The sequence below is a fragment of the Canis lupus genome, chromosome 16 (genome assembly GCF_003254725.2).
Source record: "Canis lupus dingo isolate Sandy chromosome 16, ASM325472v2, whole genome shotgun sequence".
NCBI classification, from domain to species: Eukaryota; Metazoa; Chordata; class Mammalia; order Carnivora; family Canidae; genus Canis; species Canis lupus.
The window spans coordinates 12862804-12884769 of record NC_064258.1 but is presented as its reverse complement, the minus strand read 5'-3'; the positions used below and the strand labels follow the sequence as shown (position 1 = coordinate 12884769).

Genomic DNA, 21966 nt, shown 5'->3' with positions numbered 1-21966 from the left:
ACTACTTTCCCTCCACTGGTATCCAGAGCTCAGGCCTGGATGTTAGGTTTGTTCTTTATTTGGTCTCCAGCATGACGCTCATTGCTATCATTATATCTGCCTCAGAAGCCCTCTATGCCCTTCTAAGGTGCTGCCGAGCCAGGGACAGTACCGGTGTCCATGAAGTTAGCTCAGATTTACTGTTTCTAGGAGGGCCGGAGCGAGAGTGCTGTCCGGGGCAATAAAAGGCATGGTTTGAAGGATAGGGCTTGGGAATAGTCTCTGGGGTGTCCAAAGTCAGGAACCACTTCCAGCAGAGATGACACCTGCTTCTATGTTCCCCTTCCCAACACACACTCACACGCACACACTCCCCCTCTGCTGTCTCCATGACCCTGCACTGCAGGCCCCTGGCAAGTCTCCTTCACATTCTAGCCCCTGCCAGGGCAGGAAAGACAGCAAGACAGCTCCAGCTGGGGTAACAAAACGGCCTCTGCAGCCGCAGGACACATGAATCTGCCTCCCTGTTGGTACCGATCTTTCTGACCTGCCAGATTCCTGACCATCACCTAGACCCTGACTTTCTCTGTTTCTTTAAACCTGGGAGCATTTTGTATACCACTCACTGCTCTGCCTTTCTGGCCTCTGCTCCCCACAGAGGCTGACCCCCCTGCGTACAGGCCTGTGGGGAGGTAGGCTGAGCAGCAGGACACGGCCACCTGCCTGAACCCACCCAGATGCAGCCCAGAGCCGAGCTTCACAGCCTTTTGAGGGAGGAACCTACAGATGTTGTAGCCTTTTGAGGCCAAGTTAACATTTCTGGGGTAAGAGCTTCTCCCTGCATAGGAGCCAGCCCCTTTGCCTCTGGACTCAGAGCCCAGCCCCCTGCTTTAGTTTCCTCCACTGGGGGCAGTTCGTAAGGTCCCAGAGAAGAAACGGGGGTTGCTTTATGGGTCAGCATCCCCAGGAGCTAAGTCGACTTCTGGGCCAGGTCAGCACTCATCTGAGTCTCTCTGCTTTAGACCTCTCTAGGGTACGGTTGGCAAAGAATGCTGTTGCAGCAACAAAACCTTTTCTTTAAACCACATCGATACATAAAAAAGATGGAAGAGGAAGTCCTACTCAAACTGGGCATGGAAGCACAGTGCCCCCACTGCCTGGGCCCTCCCCACAGGCCTCCTGAAATTTCTGAGGCAGTGAGGGTGGTTCACAAACCTCTGGCCTTGGGGAGTGCAGTTAGGTGATTAGGAGGGTGTTGGAGCCTGCACAGATTTATCTAGCAGGAACAGCATTCCTCTCCCCAGGGAAAGGCCTAGAGTCAGCCACACTGGATTTGGCTGCCTTGCTGGGGCACCGGCTGGAATGAAGTAGTGTGAGCTCCAGTTCTGGCTGGGGGCTTAGCTTCAGGCTGAGGGGGATCCAATCCAGGTGTCCCCTCCTGGGGTCTAGAGGACCTCACTGCAAAATTGTTCAGATGTCCAAAACCGCCTCAAAATGTCCAAAATGGCCAGAGGCGCCCACTGGTATCCTGAGGGGCCACCACATTCCCACCACTTGTAGGGGCTCCCACAGCTGACCTGCAGAGTGCTGACTGCCTACCTTTCTGGGGCACCCACCCAGGGCCGCCAGATGTCCGCAGCAGGACACCGCCCGATCCACCACACATCATGGGGTCTCTGGCTGCTGCCACCATGAGCCAGTAAACTGGCAGCGTGGAAAGGGTCAGGACCCAAGCTGGGAGTAGAGTAGAACTGAGTTTGGATCCAGTTTTGTCACTAACTAGTTTTGAGCAAGTTGTATAATCTCTGCAAACTGCCATTTACTCATCTGAAAAATGAGGACGTAGAAATAGCAACCTCCCAGGGGGCTGTGAAACTTTTCCGTTCTGGTGAGCATGTGGCGGCAGGCAGGAGCCTCCTCCACCGGGATGCCCCCAGGGAGGCTGACTTACAGTCCTCCTGAGAAGAGCACCGAGCTGAGCCTGCTTCCAGCGCCTAGAAAGAGAGCCACAACCTTAATAAAAGCTGTTTTAAATATTTAAAACCTAACGAATCTTGAGATCAATAAATAATTCCACCTTCAGAGAAAGTAATGTCTTAAAAGCTCATCAACTAATGGAGGTCGCCTGCAGTTCACTAACTGCGAACCCTCTGTCCTCAGGCCTCTCTATCCAGCCTGGAGCACTACGCTCTTCCCGTGTGCTCACACTTGGCCAAGAAACCTTGGAGGAACCTCTGGTTTTTAGGTCCGCCTTGCTCCTCCTTATTTCATTTCTTTCTCTTATTCCCTCCTTGGATCATGCTGATCTACCTGGCATCACTCTCAATCTCATCGTGAAGCTTTTTATTTTTTTTTAAACTTCTTTAATAACATGGACACTTATTGAGCACTTCCTGTATGCCAGGCACCATTGTAAGACCCCGCCTGCCTAGCTTGCCAAGAGCCTCCAGCCCACCTACAGGGAAGCAACGACCCTTCACTCCCAGCTAGTCCTAGGCCCAGGACCCATGCGATTGCCCTTCTGGGCCCCCCCTTTCCAAGCAGCCTCCTTGAATGCATCTCTTCTAGAACACAGTCCAGGAACCCCTCCGCTCTCTAGGCTCAGGGGTCTGGCAATGGAGAAAAGCTGCAGAGCAGAAAAGCCACCACCCCAAAACCACCACCACCAACAGGGCAGAAAGTGAGGACTCTCCCCAGGGGAGGAGCCCTTCTGTGGGGACCCTACTTCTCCTTGCCAGTAATTCCAACAAGTGTCGTTGCCTGGGTTCCTAACTCAGAGAATATTAGTCTGAGAAATGAGGGAGTGGGGAAAGGAGGGCCCCCAACAAGCAGGAGCAAGCAACGCATTTTAGAAAACAATGAATGAAAATAAACCTCAAGAATCCTGGAAGCCTGGTGTTCCCTGGGAGGTTCTGAATAATCGAGGTTTTCTTGTAAAACAACAACAACAACAGTGGGCTGGATAACTAACAAGCACCGCCATTGGATAGAATTTTAATGTATAAATGTGGCAGGGCGGCTTTGTGCCGGGACGGCTCTGGGTACGAAAGGCCTCAGCAGGTCAGCCTTCGTGCGGAGCGCAGAGTGACAGGGGGAGCTGCCCACAGTCCCGGCTGCCGAGCTGGCGGGCCCTGCTAGCTGATTTGCCTCCGTCGCTTGCTCTCCGACAACAGCTTTACAAAAGGTGGGAACTCACATAATCTTTTTTTTTTCTTCTTCTTCCTTAAATTTTAGATGTATAAATGAAGCCCAGAGAGGTTGAATAGCTTGCCTGGGATCACACAGCTGAGTCCTGGCTGACTCTGGAGGCCTTGCTCTGCCCCGCTTGGCTGTGCTGCCTCCCAATCACAACCTCCACCCAGGCTGGCTGGCCCAAGCCCCTGGCACGGCTTCCCAGGGGGCAGGGAGGACACCCCAATAGACCTAGGCCCACCAGACACCAAGTATGAAAACAGCCCAGAGCCAGTACCCCTGGAAAGCTGGGCCTCGGGCTTACAGTGGCCCAGGCCCGCCTCTGCAGGACCAGTGTCAGGACTGTGACCATGAATGGAGACAGATGTGTGTCAGGGAGACCTAGAAGACCCCTCCCCACCCCGCCAGAGCTGCATTAGCTGCATGGTTTCCCAGGGGTCCACCCTGAGGATGTGTGGTGCAGCAGCTTCGGATTCAGATGCTCCACCCCGCACCCTCAGACCTTGAGGACTTCCTGAACCCCTCTGGGTCCTTCCTCACCTGCAAGGTGAGGTGCTAACATTCCCTGACTCCTAGACTGTTGGGGCGCTCCAACGAGAAAGTGAATGTGAGATGCAAAACTCCTGGCACAGAGAAGGCACCCTGCAGGTGGGTTCCTTTCTCCTTCCCCTTGAGAGGAATCCCGAGAATGTGGCCCCACTGTCCTGTAGGCTCTGGGCTCCTCAAATGCCACCACCACCCGGCATTCTATTCTGCTACATGCTAAAGAGGCAGAAAATGAAAATGTTGCCAGCCAGTCCCCTGGGAAAGTAACCCCGAGACTTTGTAAAGGCTTTTTGCAGTTGGGGTGGGGGGCCCTTGGGTGGCTCAGCAGTTGAGCATCTGCCTTTGGCTCAGGTCATGATCTCAGGGTCCTGCGACCGAGTCCCGCATCGGGCTCCCCAAAGGGAGCCTATTTCTCCCTCTGCCTGTGTCTCTGCTTCTCTCTGTGTCTCTCTCTTTTTTTATATGTGTATTTTTTTACTGGAGTTCGATTTGCCAACATATAGTATAATACCCAGTGTATCTCTCATTTAAAAAAAAAAAAAGGCTTTGCAGGGGTCTGGAGTCATGGGAGTCATGGGGCCAGTAAAGGGACCACTCCCTCTACTCATGTCTCCCATAGGTTTCCTTCCTCAGTAGATAGAGGAAAAGAAAACACCGAGTCCGCCCCAGAGCTGCCCACCCCAGACTTCCAGGAAAGTTCGGGTGCAGTAAGACAGGTCTCGGATGCCCTGAGGCATCCCCGCAGTGCCCCCCCTCCCACCAGGGCACCGTCTTCCCTGATGCTCCCGCAGCCCAGAGGCCTCCCGGCCGCTCCCAGAGGGGACTGTGCCCTAGAGTCACCAGCCCTCAGAGCCAGGGAGTCTTCCCTGCCCGCAGGAAGCACCAGTGACAGTGCCAGCTGACGACTGGGTTGGGGGACAAGAACTAGATTAAGCAGAAGCAGAGGGCTCTTCCAGGAAATGGTCACGGGGAGGGCAGGTGACCCTTCTTGTCCTACATAGAGCTCATCCAGGAAACACAAGGACCTCTCCATGGGACATGAAGGGGACGGGAGGGAGAAACGGAGCGTGCTGCTTTGTCGTGGCTTCTAGGCTGTCAAAGGGTCAGCAGTGTTTAAAAAATCAAATAATACTGAACCACAACGCAAAACCAGCAGCTGCCTTCCCCACCCCTTGCCCTCTGCACCCCCACCGAGCCCCCCACCCCCACCCAGGGCCACTAATTTTCTTCTTCATTAACTGATTCTTCTGGAATTAAACACCATATAGATTTTCTTTCTTTTTTTTTTAAGATTTTATTTTTAATAATCTCTATACCCATGTGGGGCTGGGACTCACCACCCAGAGATCAAGAGTGGCGTGCTCTACCTACTGAGCCAGCCGGGCTCCCCTCTTACTTGATATTCTTATATTAATTCTTGGGTTATCACTTGTAGACACTCTCAGTTGACTTGTGAGGACAGCAGACGAGGATTTTGTCCTCTTACATCCCCCGCTTCTCCTCCTGGTAAAGGTACACCATGGTTTCTGTGAATTCAATAATCAAAGTTTACCAGTAGGATTATGTCGCTTTTGCTTATTTCCAACACCACATAGTTTACTATATTTACGTTTCCTCCAATTTTCAGCTTTCCTGCAATGAGAAATGTTCTTGTTTTCCCCCTTTACAGAGGGTCTCTACATTAGAAGTTCAACGCCTCTGTATCTTTTCCTGTCCGTTTCTGTCATGGTTCCCTCGTTGGGAACAACTCCGGGTGTGAGAAATATTTATTGAGCATCTACTTTTGCATCTTGGACTCCTAGAGGTTAAGAGATACTCAAAGAAGCATGGCCCTTGGCCTGTTGGCAGCCTAAAATTAAGTTGAGAGAGACGAGAGAGGTACACATAAAAAAAAAACAAAAACAGTGTAAGCATGAAGCAACATAGTCAAGCATCGCCCTGGCTGCTCTGTGAGGGGTGGAATTATGGTGCCCACAGGAAATGTTCTAGAGTCAGAGGCCAGAGTCATAGGAGTTTTCTTCTTTCACGAGGAAGGTCTCAACTGGGATTTGAAATCTGATTATGAGAAAAGGGCAGCCCTGGTGGCTCAGTGGTTTAGCGCCGCCTCTGGCCCAGGGTGTGATCCTGGAGCCCCAGGATTGAGTCCCACATCCGGTTCCTTGCATGGAGCCTGCTTCTCCCTCTGCCTGTGTCTCTGCCTCTCTCTCTCTCTGTGTCTCTCATGAAGAAATAAATAAAATCTTTTAAAAAAAATAAAAATAAAACAGAGAAGAGAATGTTCCAAGTGGAGAAATCAATGCAGGGTTGATCTGCAGACCTCAAACACAGAAGCATCTAAACAGCCCCAGCTTTAACTTCCTTGTCGTTAAGGGGCAGGAAGGAGTTAATTACTGGTGCTTGGTTGTGGAAGAGAAAATTATTGTTCGTAGAAAACAGTCACTGAAGTGTTTTCGGGAAAAAAATTATTGTTCGTAGAAAACAGTCACTGAAGTGTTTTCGGGAAAAAGCTAAAACATACATAACTTACCCTCAAACAGCTCAGGGGAAAAAAAATATAGACAGTGTATGGGCATTCCTTATACTGTTATCACTTTGGAACTCTGCAACTTGGGAATTATTTGGAGTTATTTATTTATTTTTAAGATTTTATTTATTGGAGAGAGAGAGCACGTGGGCATAAGCAGGGGCAGGGAGCATCAGAGGCAGAGGGAGAAGCTGACTCCCCCCTGAGCAGGGAGCCTGATGTGCGGGACTCGATCCCAGGACCCTGAGATCATGACCTGAGCCGAAGGCAGACACCTAACTGACTGAGCCACCCAGGTGCCCTTATTTGCAGTTATTTAAATTTTTAAGAGTTTTTAAGGATTTAAAGCAAGCTACAAAGATACCCTCAAGGAAATAATCACATTTATATAAAGTTGATGATTTAAACAGATTCTTTGTTCCATTTGTAGTCTTAAAAAAAGGAATCAGCCTAAACATTCAATGAAAGGAAAATGAGCCAAATTCTGTGGTATGTTATGCCTCTATTAACATGAATTTTTCCAAAACAGTGAAGTCAAATAAGAAAATGATCAGGGTCTGATGTTAAGGTGGGAGGAGCAGAATATAAAACTACATACTGTATAAATCTGATTATGTGCCCATGTAGACATAAAGTAGAAATATACCAAAGTAAGGACAGTGGTAGGATTAAGGGTAGTTTCACCTTTAAACTTTTCTATGAAGTTTTCCATAATGAGCATGTATTAATTTTCTAATAAAAAAAATGAACATAACTTTCTAAAAAGCTAAAGGAAACGATGAGATTTGGGGATGAACCCAGAGTTATTTTACGCTTTAAATTTTTAGTGGGGGGACGCCTGGGTGGCTCAGTGGTTGGGCATCTGCCTTCGGCCCAGGGCGTGATCCAGGATCCAGGATCCAGGATGGAGTCCCCCATCGGGCTCTCTGCGTGTGTCTCAGGAATAAGTAGGTGAGATCTTGAGAGAGAGAGAGGATGGGCTGTGTTGGGCTGGGCTGCGCCCCGGCCGGCGGGAGGGCTGAGCCGCCGTGTCCCCGCAGGTGGCCGCTGAGTACTTCAAGAACACCACGCTGCTGCTGGTGGGCGTCATCTGCGTGGCGGCTGCCGTGGAGAAGTGGAACCTGCACAAGCGCATCGCTCTGCGCATGGTCCTGATGGCCGGAGCCAAGCCGGGCATGTGAGTAGCCCCCGGGGTGCCCAGCGCAGCGCCTCCGCAGCTCCCCGGGGCCACCTGGCCAGGCTCCCAGGCCACAGGGTGACATCCCGGTTGTTTCCCTACTAACGGGGATGGAATGACATCAGGGCTGCTGGGCTCCTGCCTGTCCCCTCCACCAGAGGCCCCCGATCTGAGACTTGAGTGTGTGACTCTGGTGTCATTTATGATCATACTCTAAATACCTTATCTGAGCAACCTAGACTTCACGGGCAGCAAGTCACAAAACCCGGGGTAGGTCACAACCTACCTCGTTGGGTAAAACGAGGCAGATGACCACAAACTGTTTCTCAACCTTTGCGGGTGTAACAGGGACCCGGCCAGACAAGGAAGTGGGTGTCTTCTCCTCTGTCGCTTAAGGAGCCGTGGAGGAGTCCTCCCCTCCACCCTGAGCTCTCGCTGTCCCCGCCCAGACATGTGGCCACTGATCGGGCGTCGGAGATGCGCTGCAGCGCGCGCTGGGCCCTGGCCTCTTGTCTGTCGGCGGCCAGGAGCGCCAGTGGAGACATTCCCAACCTCGGGGAACGTGTGGGCAAGTCGGGATTGAGGCTTCTGTGTTAACCTCACCTCTACTGCAATCGAACAACACTGCTCCTCTCTTCCCTTTGGAACACAGGTCTTACCTCCTGCTGTTTACGGCTTCCCTGCGACACTTTATATAAGCTGCCCTGACTCCTTTGGGAGTCCAATAGAGTATAAATAAATGATACGGTACCAGTTTTCAACAGTAGTCACTTTGATGGACACAGGTCCATGCCTCAAAGGAGATTCCTATCTCCCATTTAACTACAGCTTAATTTGGTGTTAACTTGTCCCCTTGCTCAGTAATAAACGTGCACCCCACACTCCACCTACTAGGCACACAGTGGCATCTACACATGGCGTTGGGACTCCACAGCTCTTTGAAACCTCTGTGTACTCAAGCTCAGAGTCCAACTCAAGAATGCTTACCCCATTGCATCCCCACTCTTTCTCATTTAACCATCCCCCAGCATGTTTCCACCACACACACCCCACACACCGCGGTGCTCTCTGTCTGCTGTTGGGGGGCCAGGCCAGGCAAGCTCAGGTCACCGTCAACCTAAACAGAAACATCACCAGGACGTGGGCCTGCCTAACATAATCCACACGATAGATGCGCTGTCCCCACATTGCGTGAAGCCAGCGACCCCATCCCAAGTCATAAATGTCGATAAGTCTTTACGTTGGCTTGTCTTATAGATGTGAGAATCATGTCTGCTCCGACACATTGTATGTCCTTAAAGGCAAAGCAAAATAACCTGAAAGTTATTTTTGTTAGTGTTTTCCTCCAAGTGTTGACTCCTCAAGATCTGCTGGAAAAGTGCACACAGTGATATGGGACACTTGTGTGGCTTGGTGGGGGCTGTGCTTTCAGCAAGCTGGCAGTGGGGCAGGGGGTGGGCGAAACTGTGAACTCCATACGTTAGTCTCTATTTGGTCACTAGTAACTCCGGCCACGTGGCTGCGAAGCAAGGACTGTAATTGTGCCTGAAGAATGGCTGGCTGCAGGGCAAAAGAAGAATTCCATTATACATAAAACACACATCTTTACCAAGTTAAAGTCTGCAGAGTCGAGCAATCAGTAGGTCTCTGCCCTGTGCACCCACGAGCAAAGCTAGTCTTCGCTTAAGGAAGGGCTTTCTCTAGCTGAGGCCATGAGCCCGTGAAGTGTGATTTATCCATTCAACAAACATTAATTTAATGTTTACTCTGTGCCAAGTCCTGGGAGTACAAAGCTGAACGCACCACATAAGACCCCGATCTTCTGGATACACACCAGCACCCCACCCTTCTCTAGGCCGGCTCCATCGGGTTTGTTAGGAGGCCCCAAAGTAGCCCTGTGAAGTGAGCGGGGTGGCCCCTGGGAGATGGCCATGCCGTGGAACCATGCCCCAGCGCCGCTGCCTTGCAGGCTGCTGCTCTGCTTCATGTGCTGCACCACAATGCTCTCCATGTGGCTCTCCAACACGTCCACCACCGCCATGGTGATGCCCATCGTGGAGGCCGTGCTGCAGGAGCTGGTCAGTGCCGAGGAGGAGCAGCTCGTGGCTGGCAACTCCAGCGCCGAAGAGGCCGAGCCCATCAGTACAGTTTGCTGGAGTTCACCTCCCCTTTGCCCCTGGCCCCTCCTCTTGTGACACTGCCCAGCTCAGACCCCTCACCTATGCCCCTCTCCTCCCCTCCGTTCCAGACCAGCCCTTGAACCTCAAGCTCCCTTGTAACCCTGCATTCCTGGCCTTTCCTTCCTCCCCTCTCACAGCAGCCACCACTGCTCCTTTCCATGCACCCCTCACCCCAACACTCAAGGGTTCTGACAACACCCTGGGCTGCCTGTGTGTCTGCAAGCCCTGCCATGCTTTCAGAGCAGAGGGAAGGGGAGTTGCCATGCATGCCTCCAGCAAGATATGCCCTCCCCATTCAGCCCCAGCCCTGAGCCCAGGCCTTACACAGTTTGCTCCGCCTCCACGTCTCACGTCTGCTTTCCTTTGCTACTGCAGGTCTTGATGTAAACAACAGCCAACCCTCTCTGGAACTCATCTTTGTCAATGAAGAGTGAGTATGACTGCCCTCCTCTCAGAGTCTCGCCAGGCCTATCCCAGAGGTCAGGAAAGCCGGTACCTGAGTTCCTAGAGAGCTCTTTCATTTTTTTTTTTTTAAGATTTCATTTATTTATTCATGAGAGACACACAGAGAGAGGCAGAGACACGCTGCGGGACTCAATCCCGGGACTCCAGGATCATGCCCTGGGCCGAAGGCAGACGCCCCACCATTGAGCCCCCCAGGCGTCCTTAGAGAGCTCTTTTAGGTGTAAGAGCCAAGCTCACATCTTGCAACACCATCACTTTCCTCTGCCTCAATTTCCTCTCTGTACCTGGGAACCACCTGCCAAGATCCAGAGGGCAACTCCTCAACCACAGGGTGTTGCAGTCATGCGGGAAGAGACAGGCGGGCTCAATCTGATTGTCCGCACATCTGCCAAGTAGAATTTCATCAGAACTGCATCCTTAGGAAAATCATACATTTAATTAATGGAAAAAGCATAATAAATGTCACCGGAGACGCTCGGAGAATCACAAAGTATCTTCTAGATACTAGATGTGGTCTTATTAGATTGGGCCTTGCCAGATACGACAGGGAAAGATGAGGTGACAGGCAGTGGAGCTGAGGACAGTTGATGAAAGAGCTGTGTGGGGGCCGAGAGAAGCTAAAACAGGAGAAACACACCCCCAAACATTCGTGGGAACCAGATCCATTAACAGCTCACTTCTTCCAGAAATTGTATATCAACATGTGGCCTTCAAGGGGTACTGTGAGGAATAGTGCCTGGAAAAGCTGGGTGTGCAGCAGAGCTGAGTTCTGCAGTCTGGTGTCTTCATGGGCAACGAGAGCTGCCCCGAGCGGAACTGGGAGAGCCCCAAGGGTGGGGACGAGCTCGGCTCCTCCCCCGCACCGCTGCCTTCCGTCACGGCCACCCCGTCCCAGTCCACGGCCCTGATGAAATCTCAGGCAAACCTCGCTTCTCTCTGGTTCCTTTCGGTGTTGGAACACATTGAGCTCCTTCACAGATAGTCCACAGTCTGGTCCCCACTCATCAAAACTTTGGCCTCTCGGCTGCAGCACCTGCTGCCTATCCCCCAGGCCTGCAGGGTCAGAGGTCAGAGTGCATGGGGACAGACTCCTCTCTCAGCTTCCCTCCTCCCAACCTCTGGGCCCTGCTCTCCCTCTGCTGCTTCTGACCTCTGCGGGCATCCTCCCCTCTCTGAGACCCCCTGGCCCTCTCACTTGCAGGGGCCCCCCTTCAGCGTCCCTGGAGCATCCTCCGGGTGAGCTTCTGCATGGCGCCGGGCTGATGGCGGTGGCGAGGCCCTCCCGGATCTGCCACCACACACCCCCCCCCCCGAGCCTCTTCTTTCTGGGGTTGCCTCTGCCTCTGGGGTAGGGACTCTTCATGCAGCTCTGGCTCTGCCACCGTCCTTGTGCGCCACCTGAGATGACACCCAGCGTCATGCCCTGCTTTCGTTCTTCTGCGGACCTAAACATGTGTCCCCAGACTCCAAAGCTAAAGCTCAAGTAGCCCCTCGAAATCCCTAGCGGGGTGCTGGTGGGAGCCAGGCTGTGAGCCGGGTGAGGACACCAGGGTCCCCGGGGGGCCAGCCCCCAGGTTGTCTGAGGGGCTCCGGGCTGGCCTTCTCCCCCGCTTCGGGAAGGAGGGACAGGAAACATTGGCCCACTCTAAGCCTTCCAGGCTACCAACCCTCTTCAAAGAACGCCTCCCCCCAAACCCCATCAGCTCCTGACCCTCCCCAAAGGTAGCCCTGACGCTGACAGCCCTGCACACCCGGCCACCGCCTGTCCTCACGGCACCACTGTCCCCGAGCCAAGACAAACTGAAGCGTGCACCTAGCACCAAGCAGCGTTGCAGTCCAGGGCCACCCCCCTGTCTGGGGTGGGGGGACCCGTGGGGCGGGCGCAGGAGCGGAGGCCACCAGTCGTGCGGTGCAGCAGCGATCGGACGCTATCCCAGCCCCTTGCTCTCATCTGTCCCTCTCCACACACAGCCCAGGCCCCCCCGCCCCTCCAGCCTCAGATAAGCCTTCTGGGGATCCCTGGGTGGCGCAGCGGTTTGGCGCCTGCCTTTGGCCCAGGGCGCGATCCTGGAGACCCGGGATCGAATCCCACGTCGGGCTCCCGGTGCATGGAGCCTGCTTCTCCCTCTGCCTGTGTCTCTGCCTCTCTCTCTCTCACTGTGTGCCTATCATAAATAAATAAAAATTAAAAAAAAAAAAAGATAAGCATTCTGCAGGTGTCCCTTAGAGTCAGTGACCTTTGCCGAGTCAGCTGTGAGAACGTGCTCAGGGGCCCCGGGGCTCCAGGCAGACAGACAGACAGACAGCAGCTCCTCTCTGGGCCCACCGTCTACGTGGGAAACACATGTAGTTATGGGGGCGCCTGGGTGATTCAGATGGTTAAGCACCTGCCTTCAGCTCAAATCCTGATCCCAGGGTCCTGAGATTGAGGCCCATGTCGGGGAGTCTGCTTCTTCCTCTCCTTCTGTCTCCCCCACCTCTTCATGCTCTCCTCTCTCTGAAATGAATAAAATCTTTTTTTAATAAATATTTTATTTATTTATTCATGAGAGAGACACAGAGAGAGAGGTAGAGACCCAGGCAGAGGGAAAAACAGGCTTCCTGTAGGAGCCCGATGTGAGGTCATGCCCCAGGCCGAAGGTGGTGCTAAACCACTCAGCCACCTGGCTGCACTGAAATGAATAAAATCTTAAAAAAAAAAAAAATGCAGGCAATGGTACCTGTGCCATCCGTCTGTTATGAGGATAGCACTGTCGTGAGAACTAAAGTCCATATGTAAGTGGACTTGGCCCCTAAAAAGCACTCCATCTTAGTTACTAGGAGGGTCAGCGCTGCTTCCGAGGAAATGCTGACAGCATCTCTGTAAGGCCAGGAAGACCCATGTGAGATTAGTCTTCTGGGTAGCCAAGGAAACCAGACCCTACAGAGGTCACTTACACCAAACACCACTGTTGGCTGAGGGACAGCATTCCTATCTCGTGAACTCTGGTCCTATGTCGTTGTCCCATTTTCTTTGCTTTCTTCCAGCCCGTCGACTGCAGACTTCGCCTCTCTGATGCAGAACAAGGTAAGGCTTTGGGTTTCTTCGGTGCTTTAAGATCACTTGGAGGCCCCTCAAGATAACTCAGGGACAGAGGTGGCCGGCAGCTGGTCCTGGGGCTCAGCGGCAGCCACTGGTGTGGGAGCAGAGAGGTGCTCCCAAGAGCCTGGACAGGAGAAGGGCTGGATGGGCTCTGGGTGAGGGGTTGCCTGCCTCCGAATCCCGGCCCTGAGAGGGCTTAGGTTATAAGCCCTCTCATAAAGTGCAGGTTAGACATTTGCATGGAAACCCAATACTCAATTCTATATGTTGGCAAATTGAACACCAATAAAAAATAAATTTATTTTAAAAAAAGAAAAAGAAAAGAAACCCAATACTCAGCCATCCAGATTTCCAAGAGTCACAGGTTCACCCTTGGGATTCCTTGTGGTGGGGATGCCATACAAAAACTGTAGTATAAAAAGGGCCATATTTAAAGATGTATTTATTTTAGAGAAAGAGAACACACATGTGCTGGGCTCCTGCTGAGCATGGAGCCTGATGCAAGGATCATGGATCATGAGATCATGACCTGAGCTGAACCCTACAGTCGGATGCTTAACCGATTGAGCCACTCAGCTGCCCCCCAAAGGGTTGTATTTATAGAGGAAAACTCAGTCTATGGCCTCGCCCCTTCCCCCAGAACTGGTTCTACCTCTTCTGACATCAGCCCAAATTCTGATCACCAAACTCTGGACTTTGTTATGGTGAGATTTTTTTTCTTCATTTTCTTCGTGTTAAAGAAAAATGAAGGATTCTTCATTAGCTAATGAAGTTCCAGAAAGTCAAGCTCTTCTACAAGGACAGAGCCATGTTCTACCAAGTTTTGAAAGCCTCTGCAAGTGGGCAGCTTGGCACCACCTGGATGGGAATCTGTGTCTCGGAGGCACAGTGGGGTGGCTCCCCACTGCATGCTCTCCCTGGCTTCTGGTCTCCAATGGCCACAGTGCTGAGGCATGGGATGCCGTGGGGTGATTATGTGGCACCTCTGGAGGCCCAGCACATCCCCTTCCTGACAGAGGGATGGTCTTTGTCCTCACAGAACCTGAATGGTGTGCCCACAGTCACCAACCCAGTCAAAACAGCAAATCCCCAGGGCAAGAAGCAGCACCGATCCCAGGTAATGGAACTCACCCCCTGACCCTGTTTCCTACATGGAATTCCTCTCGAGCTTCCCAAGGGGCACTGACCTTGAGGTTATGAGGGTGGCAGGCTAGTGTGCTGTCACCAGGCACTCCATCCGCATACATGTCTGGCCTGCGTGCGCCATGGAGATAAAACACCTAACTCACCGTTGATTTTGGCAAGTCATTGTACCATCTAAGGCCCTATTTTTTCCTTCAACTATAAAAGCTGGGGGTTGGACTAGATCATAGGTATTCACATTTTTTTCCCAAGGGTGCTTCGGGGACAATGCAAATTATATTTGAGTATTCTAAGATTGCAAGAAAACTACCTTTTTTGTGTGAATGAGTATTTTCCTGCTACTTACTATCCCACTGAAACAACATACAGAAACAAAATGGATATTGAAGCTGGCATGAACTTGCGGTTATCACTGACAATCCTTGATTTCAAATTTTTGTGTCCATCCAAATAATCTCAATTCTTTTTTTTTTAAATCTCAATTCTTTAACATCCACCATCAACATCAGTAACTGCCACCATTTATGAAACACCGATTATGTACCAAGTGCAGTGTGCTGAGCGTTTTCTCCCTAGTTTTGGCTCGGGGAGGTAGCAAGTCTTGAACTCCATTTCTGCAGATGAAATGGAAGGAGGTGACATCGCGTGTCCAAGGCCTCAGAGTCAGTAATTTGAGGAATATCTCGATTCAAATCCACGTCTCCCTCACCACACGTGTCTACTTTCAGTTATAAAACAGATGTATGCTTAGTAAATGCTACATTATGCTTTATATATTGGAGGTCCATGAAAATTTTCATGGAAAATTTAGAAAACCACCAGACCAGAGAATCTGAATTCTCTTACAGCTCGAATAATGAATCTCTCGGGAAGGCTTGCAAGGGTCCAGACCAACTCAGGCCCTCCTGGGAGGTGGGGCACTGGTTAAAGGCTTTGAGAAAGGAGGCAAGGCGGCCTCTTTCCCAGGGCTTTCCCAGGATTTGGCCTCCTGATGTTTGCATCAGGCGGCTCTGGGTCTTACGAAGACTCAGTTGGCAGGACACCAGGCCTGGAGGGGCAGAGGGTACTTGCTGCTGCTTCTTTTCTTTTTCTTTCTTTTTTTAAGATTTATTTATTTATTATTTGAGAGAAAGAGAGTGCACTGAGGAGAAGCAAAGGGAGAGGGAGAGAGAGTCATAAGCTGGCTCCATGCCAAGCATGGAGTCCAATGCGCGGCTCCATCCATCCCAGGATGCTGAGACCACGACCTAATCTGAAACAAGAGTTAGACACTTAACTGACTGAGCCAGCCAAGTGCCCCACTTGCTTCTTTATCTACACTTAAGGCCAGAGGTCAGCAACCTCTGACCCTGAAAGGCCACACCATCAGGCTAAGCAGGGCCTTGTAGGAGCACAGAAGGCCAGCCTCATATGCAAGGGAAGGGAGAGAGTGGGGATTCAAAACCAAGAGGCTAGAAGGAGAAAAGGGTGAGGAGAGAATCACACATTGGACTCCCTCTGCCTCCCAAGGCGTATTTCTCAGTCCTCTCCCAGGCAGGACTTTTACTCCAAATCCAGAGAGAGAACCACCAGCTCCCATGTGTCACTGACACACAAAGCGGAGAGCGACCAGGTCTGCTGGAGTTCAGGTGAAAATAGAACATGCTGTTACTAACAACAAAAGTAATTATCGCTTACCATTTGTTAAATGCCAGGAAGTATTCTCAGTGCTTTCCATATATTACCTCAATTACTCTTCACAACAATCTGGTGGAGAAAATAGGCTTTTCTTCATTTTGCAGAAGAATAGGTGACTCAGAGGAGCTGCCCAAATTGGTAAATGATAGAGCTAGGATGGGGATTTATCCTTCTGACCCCCAAGCATCAAACCTTCCATGGCACCGTGGTGCCCCTGCTTTCATGCTTTGTGTGCTGGACAGCCCACACTGGGTTGGAAAGATTCACTAATTTTTCTCTGATAGGAAAAGCCACTAGTCCTGATCCCCGGCCCCAGGAACCAGGAGCTCAACAGAAAGTACAAGTCCCAGCATGACCAGATGATCTGCAAGTGCCTGTCTCTGAGCATATCTTATGCTGCTACCATTGGGGGCCTGACCACCATCATTGGCACGTCTACCAGCCTCATTTTCTTGGAACACTTCAACAAGTAAGGAACTCACCAGATCCACAAATATCTACCAACCACCCAGTACATGTCGGGAGCAGAATGAGATGATAAGGATAGGGCAGAAAATGGAACTGGAACCGTTTCCATACCCAGAGGGAAAAGAGACTATGGAGCATGATAGCTCGGTGTGACTGGAGGGGGGGTGGTTCTTCTGGGAGAGCCCACGGGGGCCGCCCAGTCTACAGGGAGGACACGGCTCCCCAAGGACACAGCTACAGAAACAATACTGGAAGCACAGTGGGCATACCCTGGAGAAAAGGAGGTTTTCCAGACCAACACAACAGTGAGTGGAAGGACTCAGTGGCCAGTGAGCAGAGCACATAGGAGAGAACGGTAGAGGGTAAAGGGAGGCCAGAGGTAGACACAGAGATCGCAAAGGGCCTCCTGTGGCCCACTCAGGAACTTGGACTTCATCTGGAAGGCTGTGAGTAGCCTTTGAGGAATTATAGGCAGGGAGCAAGGTGATCAGATTTATAGTTTTGAAAACTGATTCAGGATTGAAAACATGGAAGAGAGAAAGTAGGCAGCAGGTGGACAACTTTGGACACCACTGCAGATGCCCAGGAGAGAGCTGGTGGTGGCCTGCAAACCCAGGCAGCAGTGAGGAGAAGTGGTCAGATTTGAGAGAAAGGCAGAGGTAGGCTTGACCAGCCTCAATAGGATTAGAAAGAGCCTGAGGGAGGGAAGGGCCAAGTCTGATTGTCAGACTCATGGTCTCCGCAGCTGGGAGAACAGAGTTGCCCTTGACCTAAAGGAGCAGAAAAATAAGGAGATGTTGATGTAGAGGTTGAGATGGCCAGAGGGATACACAGCTCTGAATCTCCTAAACATTTTTAAGTGAAAGGCATAGATTTAAAGTCAGCGGCCTGCAGAGCTGTCTTCCTGAGCACATGACCTGTATGGTCCCACTGGACCACGATGCTGAGAAGGACCCCACACTTAGCTTGATGGTCCACTGTCACCATCTGGGAATTCTTAATCATTTTTGAACAAGCAGCCCCACATTTGCATTTTGTACTGGGGCCCACTAATTAGATAGTAGTGGGTCCTGGTGGGAGGCATGTGGCAAGTGAAGCCAAGAGAGTGAAGGAGATCCATCACTCTGGGAGAATATATGGAGTAAGTAGAGCAGGGGCCATAAATATTAAGCTCAATTTTTTAAAGTAGACTATAAATGAGAGGACAATAGGGTATCACACAGGGAAGAGGAAAATCTGGTGTCATTCTATCCAAGGGAAGAAAGCGTTCAAGGAGGAAGGCATGAGCCATACTGTCTAAAGTGGCTGAATGACTAAGCAAAAGGACAAAAAGATTCAATTCCATGACATGAAGGTCACTGGTGACCTAGGCAAGAGCAATTCGGTCAAGTGACTGAAAAGTGAAGCCAAATTTCCATGAGTTGAGGAGTAAGCTGGGGGTGAGTGGACAAAGTTGTCTGTGATGAGAAGGAGAGGTATGGGATAATGATAACGGAAGAGTCAAGTGGGGTCAAGAGGGACTTTTAAGATGGAGGACATTTGAATGTAGATAGGGACATCCAGGTGAGAGGAAGATGAAAGATTTGGGAGAGAGGGGACGACTGATAGCCTGATGTCCCTGAGAACGCAGGAAGGGTTCTAGAGCAGACAGGAGAGAAAGAGATCAGACAAGAGCAGAAGCACTCCTTTCACTTTGGCAGGAAAAGGAAGGAAGGAAGCAAGGAAGGAGAGGGAGGGGGGAAGAGACGGGAGGAGGAAGGGCCAATGAAATGTTAAGACCCAAGTCCCCAGGATCTGAGCTGTGAGAATCCTCACATCATATTACTCTGTCCAGACTCTGAGTCTCTGCTCTTTAATTCCTGATTCACCCTGTGGTCGGGCCAATTCATATTCTCTTAGCCTCCTTCCTGGGCTGTCATGGTACCTTTAGTCACAACCGTGGCTTACGTGGACGATAGGGATCCTGTGAAAGGACGGTGGGCTCTCTGGATCTCCACTGTCTGAAAGTGCCGCCACACTGTTTCTCTTGGCGTTGGTGAACAGACCACCCCCCGGGTTCAGCCTGGCCGTGTTGCAAAAATCTACAAGTTAGTTGCTACACTTTCTAAAGTGCCGTAAATGGTAGTAGGCCCTCATATTCACCCACAAAAGTTTATTTAATCTATTCTAAAAGCCCATTCCTTTTTCCTGAGTCCAGGAGCAGGGCCTAGATTTCTATGTACAGAGAAGAGATGACGCAACAGACCTTAGGCCGGTTAGCCTGCGCAGGCCAGAGTGAGTCACCCAGTGATTTACGCCCTCTGGTATCCTTCTAGCTCCAAAAGTCCTTCTTCCCGCCACCCGCTATCAGTGAGCCACTCTGGCCCTTAGGGGAGGCACAAGCTGTCACAATTTCCCAAGAAGCAGGTGGATGGTAAAGGTAAGTCCCTGACCAGACCACGGTGCAAAAAAGTGGATGTCCCTGGGATGACGTTGCATTCTCCATTGCATTCTCTCTTGGGGGGAGAGGAGAATCTGCTCTTGGTCTCTTTTTCCACGCAGTGCCTAGTGTGAAAAGAGGGGCAATCTCCTCCCACCTTAGAGGTAGCAATCCCAGAGGAAAGGAACACAGACGTTGTCTTGGCTAAAGTCATGGCTCACCTGTGGCCCATCCCAGCTCCCCAGGAAAACAACATCAGGGCTGGAGGCCACAGCCCTTCCTGAGGAATGAAGAGTCCTCTGGGTAACCTCCCTGAGCCCCTAGGATAGCAGTGGATGTTGATCAAATATTTGGGGATTCCAAGCCACGGTTCCCTATGGGCACAGTTAATACCTGGAACCTTCGTGATGCTCTAGAGTCCAACTTCTCCAGAATCAGTGCCTTGCATCCCCTAATCAAAGCTCACATTCCTTTGGTTTCCTTATAAACAAAGTATACCAGACTGCTCTTTCCATTCTCTGTTGACCTAAAAACCAGATGAGTAACTTTCCAGGATCTTTCCATAAATGAAGAGCAAACAGATCCTGAGTGGTTCTCCTGAGTGCAAAATATATACACTTCAGTGATTTATCAAGTTTGGTTGCTTAGGTGTCCTTTTTGGCTTACTTCATCATTCTTGGCTGGGTCCTGTACAGTTACAACTGTCAAATACGTGAGTTCTAGATAATGTTTCACTGTATCATTACCGTCCTCTCTACCATTAGCTGTGATGTATGTGTTCTTAAGGAGCGTTTAGCTTATCACCCCCCAGAAACCACGTGAGAATCCATTTCCAGTCGCTGACTTGGTTCTTTCCCCTCCAGCCAGTATCCAGCTGCAGAGGTGGTCAACTTTGGCACCTGGTTCCTCTTCAGCTTTCCCATCTCCCTCATCATGCTGGTGGTCAGCTGGTTCTGGATGCACTGGCTGTTCCTGGGCTGCAAGTGAGTCCCAGGGCCCTGCCAGTGAGGTAGCGAGGCTCTCCCATCCCTCCAGAGTCATGGCGGGAGCCCTGGGGAGCACTATCCAAGGGGGAGCTGCCAAGTGACCACGGAGGATGTGCGAGGAGAAGGCGCTGGACTAGACGGGGAGTCAGGCATCACCGGTTCTAGGAACTAAATATACATGGCCTTGGCACTTCACTATAAGCTCTACAATGGAATGTTCTTAACACCAGCTAACTGGTAACCCCCACTCCAAACCCCCCCCCCCCACCAACTACCTGGTTAAAGGAAGTATCAGATTTATAAAAAGTCTGAATGGGACTGTGGTCAATGTAGTTTCATCTCTTTCAAAGCAGACAGAGTAATTTGAACTAACTTCTAAAGAAATGTGACTCCAAGTAGAAGAATTCCTTAGGCTTCGATAGATTCCTATCGAATCTTCTAGACATGAGTGATTCATGCATAGTAGTTACATGAAATATTCACATATCTCTCCAAATCACAAGTTAGATATTCCTCTTGCAATATTATTTCTGATATTAATCTGCTTAGCAAGCTTTTCTTCATAACCATATTTTGATGATCCTCAAACACATAAAGGGAAGATAAATAGGATGTCTTGGTTCACGGGATCCAAGACTCCCATTGGATTTTTTTTTTTTTTTCAAGAACTCAGAGGCAACTATCAAATATCAGTGACAGCTGTATACTTCTGTATGTAAAAACTACCCCCCATCCATACACTCACACAAGTCTGTCAAACATGATCCTTCACATCGATACACCAGAGATACACCCAGATGGATAGTCCTGGAAGCCAAGGGGAGAGTTTGAGGGGGGGCTGAGTCGTAGGACAGCAGGGGTTGGAGGGGCAGAGTGTGGAAGAGGGGGTGAGTGATTACAGCCAGCCAGCAGTTTAGTATTTGCTTACTCCTTGACTCCTCTAGGCCTCAGAAGCACGCTTTCTTTATCCTTCTGCTCTTCTTCTTTCTCAGCTTTAGAGAGACCTGCTCTCTAAGCAAGAAGAAGAAGACCAAAAGGGAAGAGCTGTCAGAGAAGAGAATCCAAGAGGAATATGAAAAGCTGGGAGCCATTAGGTAAAAATCAGCCCTTCATCCTCTCTCCTCCTCCAGGAGAGAAAGCATGGCAGGTAAAGTGAGCACACAAGCAGCCTTGTTCTCGGCAGTCCCTTGCGCTGGGGGGCTTTCCACAGCTACGAATCCTGGCACTTAGAGATGCTGCTGAATGCCCAAGGCCAGCTGGCCCAGATTGCAGGAGGCCGCCCTCCCCCTTTGTCGTGTTCCAAGTCCAAGGTATAGCCATGGTGTGGGGTGGATGGCGCAGATGGGGGGCCGGGGAAGGAAGTGTGAGACAACACAGCACCCTCTTGGGACAGACCCAATGTCCTGTGAAGTCAGCGCCCCACACTGCTCTGAACGGACCACTGCCAGTCCCAGGGCCACTCCTAGGAAGCTGGGGGGCATCGAGCATCATCAAATGCAGACTTAAAGCCAGAGGGCCCAAGGAATCACCACCCCCTCAGCCATCATCGGCTTTCTCCAGTGACCACAGATCCTACTTGGTGGGGTTTTTCTCCTTTCATGGTGTAGGCAGATGGCTTTAGGCAAAAGGATCCTGGTATAAGCAGTATTTTTAAATGGTTTGATTTATAAAAGGAGTGCATGTTCATTGTAGAGCATTCAGAAAATACGGAAAATAGAAAGAGAGAACTAAAACGGACTTTCCTTTTATTCAGTGTTAACTGTTCCCAACTGTTACCGTAATTACTCTTCCTTCTGTTTTTTTGTGCAAAATTATATGCATTTTTGCTAAAACTCAGTCCAAACTGAACATGGTCTTTTTTCACTCAGCGCTAGACTGTCCTCTTATTCCCAGGCCATTAGCTCTGCAGTGCAAACATAATGATCAGATGCATCACATTTGAACCTACAGTTAGACCAAAATGTATCTGATGTCACGGGATATCACTGAATATGTAGGTTGTTTCCACTTTCAGTGTTTAATCTTTAAGTAGGTAACATATCACTGTGCATCTCTGGTTATTCCCTTACACAAAAGGAAGGACCAAATTTAAGGCTCCTGGTAGCATCGTCAAATTCCCTCCGAAGGG

At 50.6% G+C, this 21966-nt stretch overlaps 1 protein-coding gene across 4 annotated transcripts in view; it reads left to right on the top strand.

Moving 5' to 3' along the window:
• Positions 1–21966, top strand: part of SLC13A4 (solute carrier family 13 member 4) — a 40617-nt gene that overhangs the window by 8595 nt on the left and 10056 nt on the right. For 3 of the 4 annotated variants that reach the window (XR_003142960.3, XM_025464127.3, XM_049094864.1), the window contains exons 3-10: positions 7282–7418; positions 9388–9560; positions 9974–10028; positions 13091–13130; positions 14185–14262; positions 16250–16434; positions 19716–19835; positions 20831–20932. Coding sequence is in view for 3 of the 4 variants with exons in the window: in XM_025464127.3 (XP_025319912.1) it covers positions 7282–7418; positions 9388–9560; positions 9974–10028; positions 13091–13130; positions 14185–14262; positions 16250–16434; positions 19716–19835; positions 20831–20932 (890 nt within the window). In the remaining variant the exon portion in view is untranslated. Of the gene's footprint in view, positions 1–3022; positions 3164–7281; positions 7419–9387; positions 9561–9973; positions 10029–13090; positions 13131–14184; positions 14263–16249; positions 16435–19715; positions 19836–20830; positions 20933–21966 lie in introns of those variants that run through there. The other variant, XM_049094865.1, reaches the window with a different exon arrangement.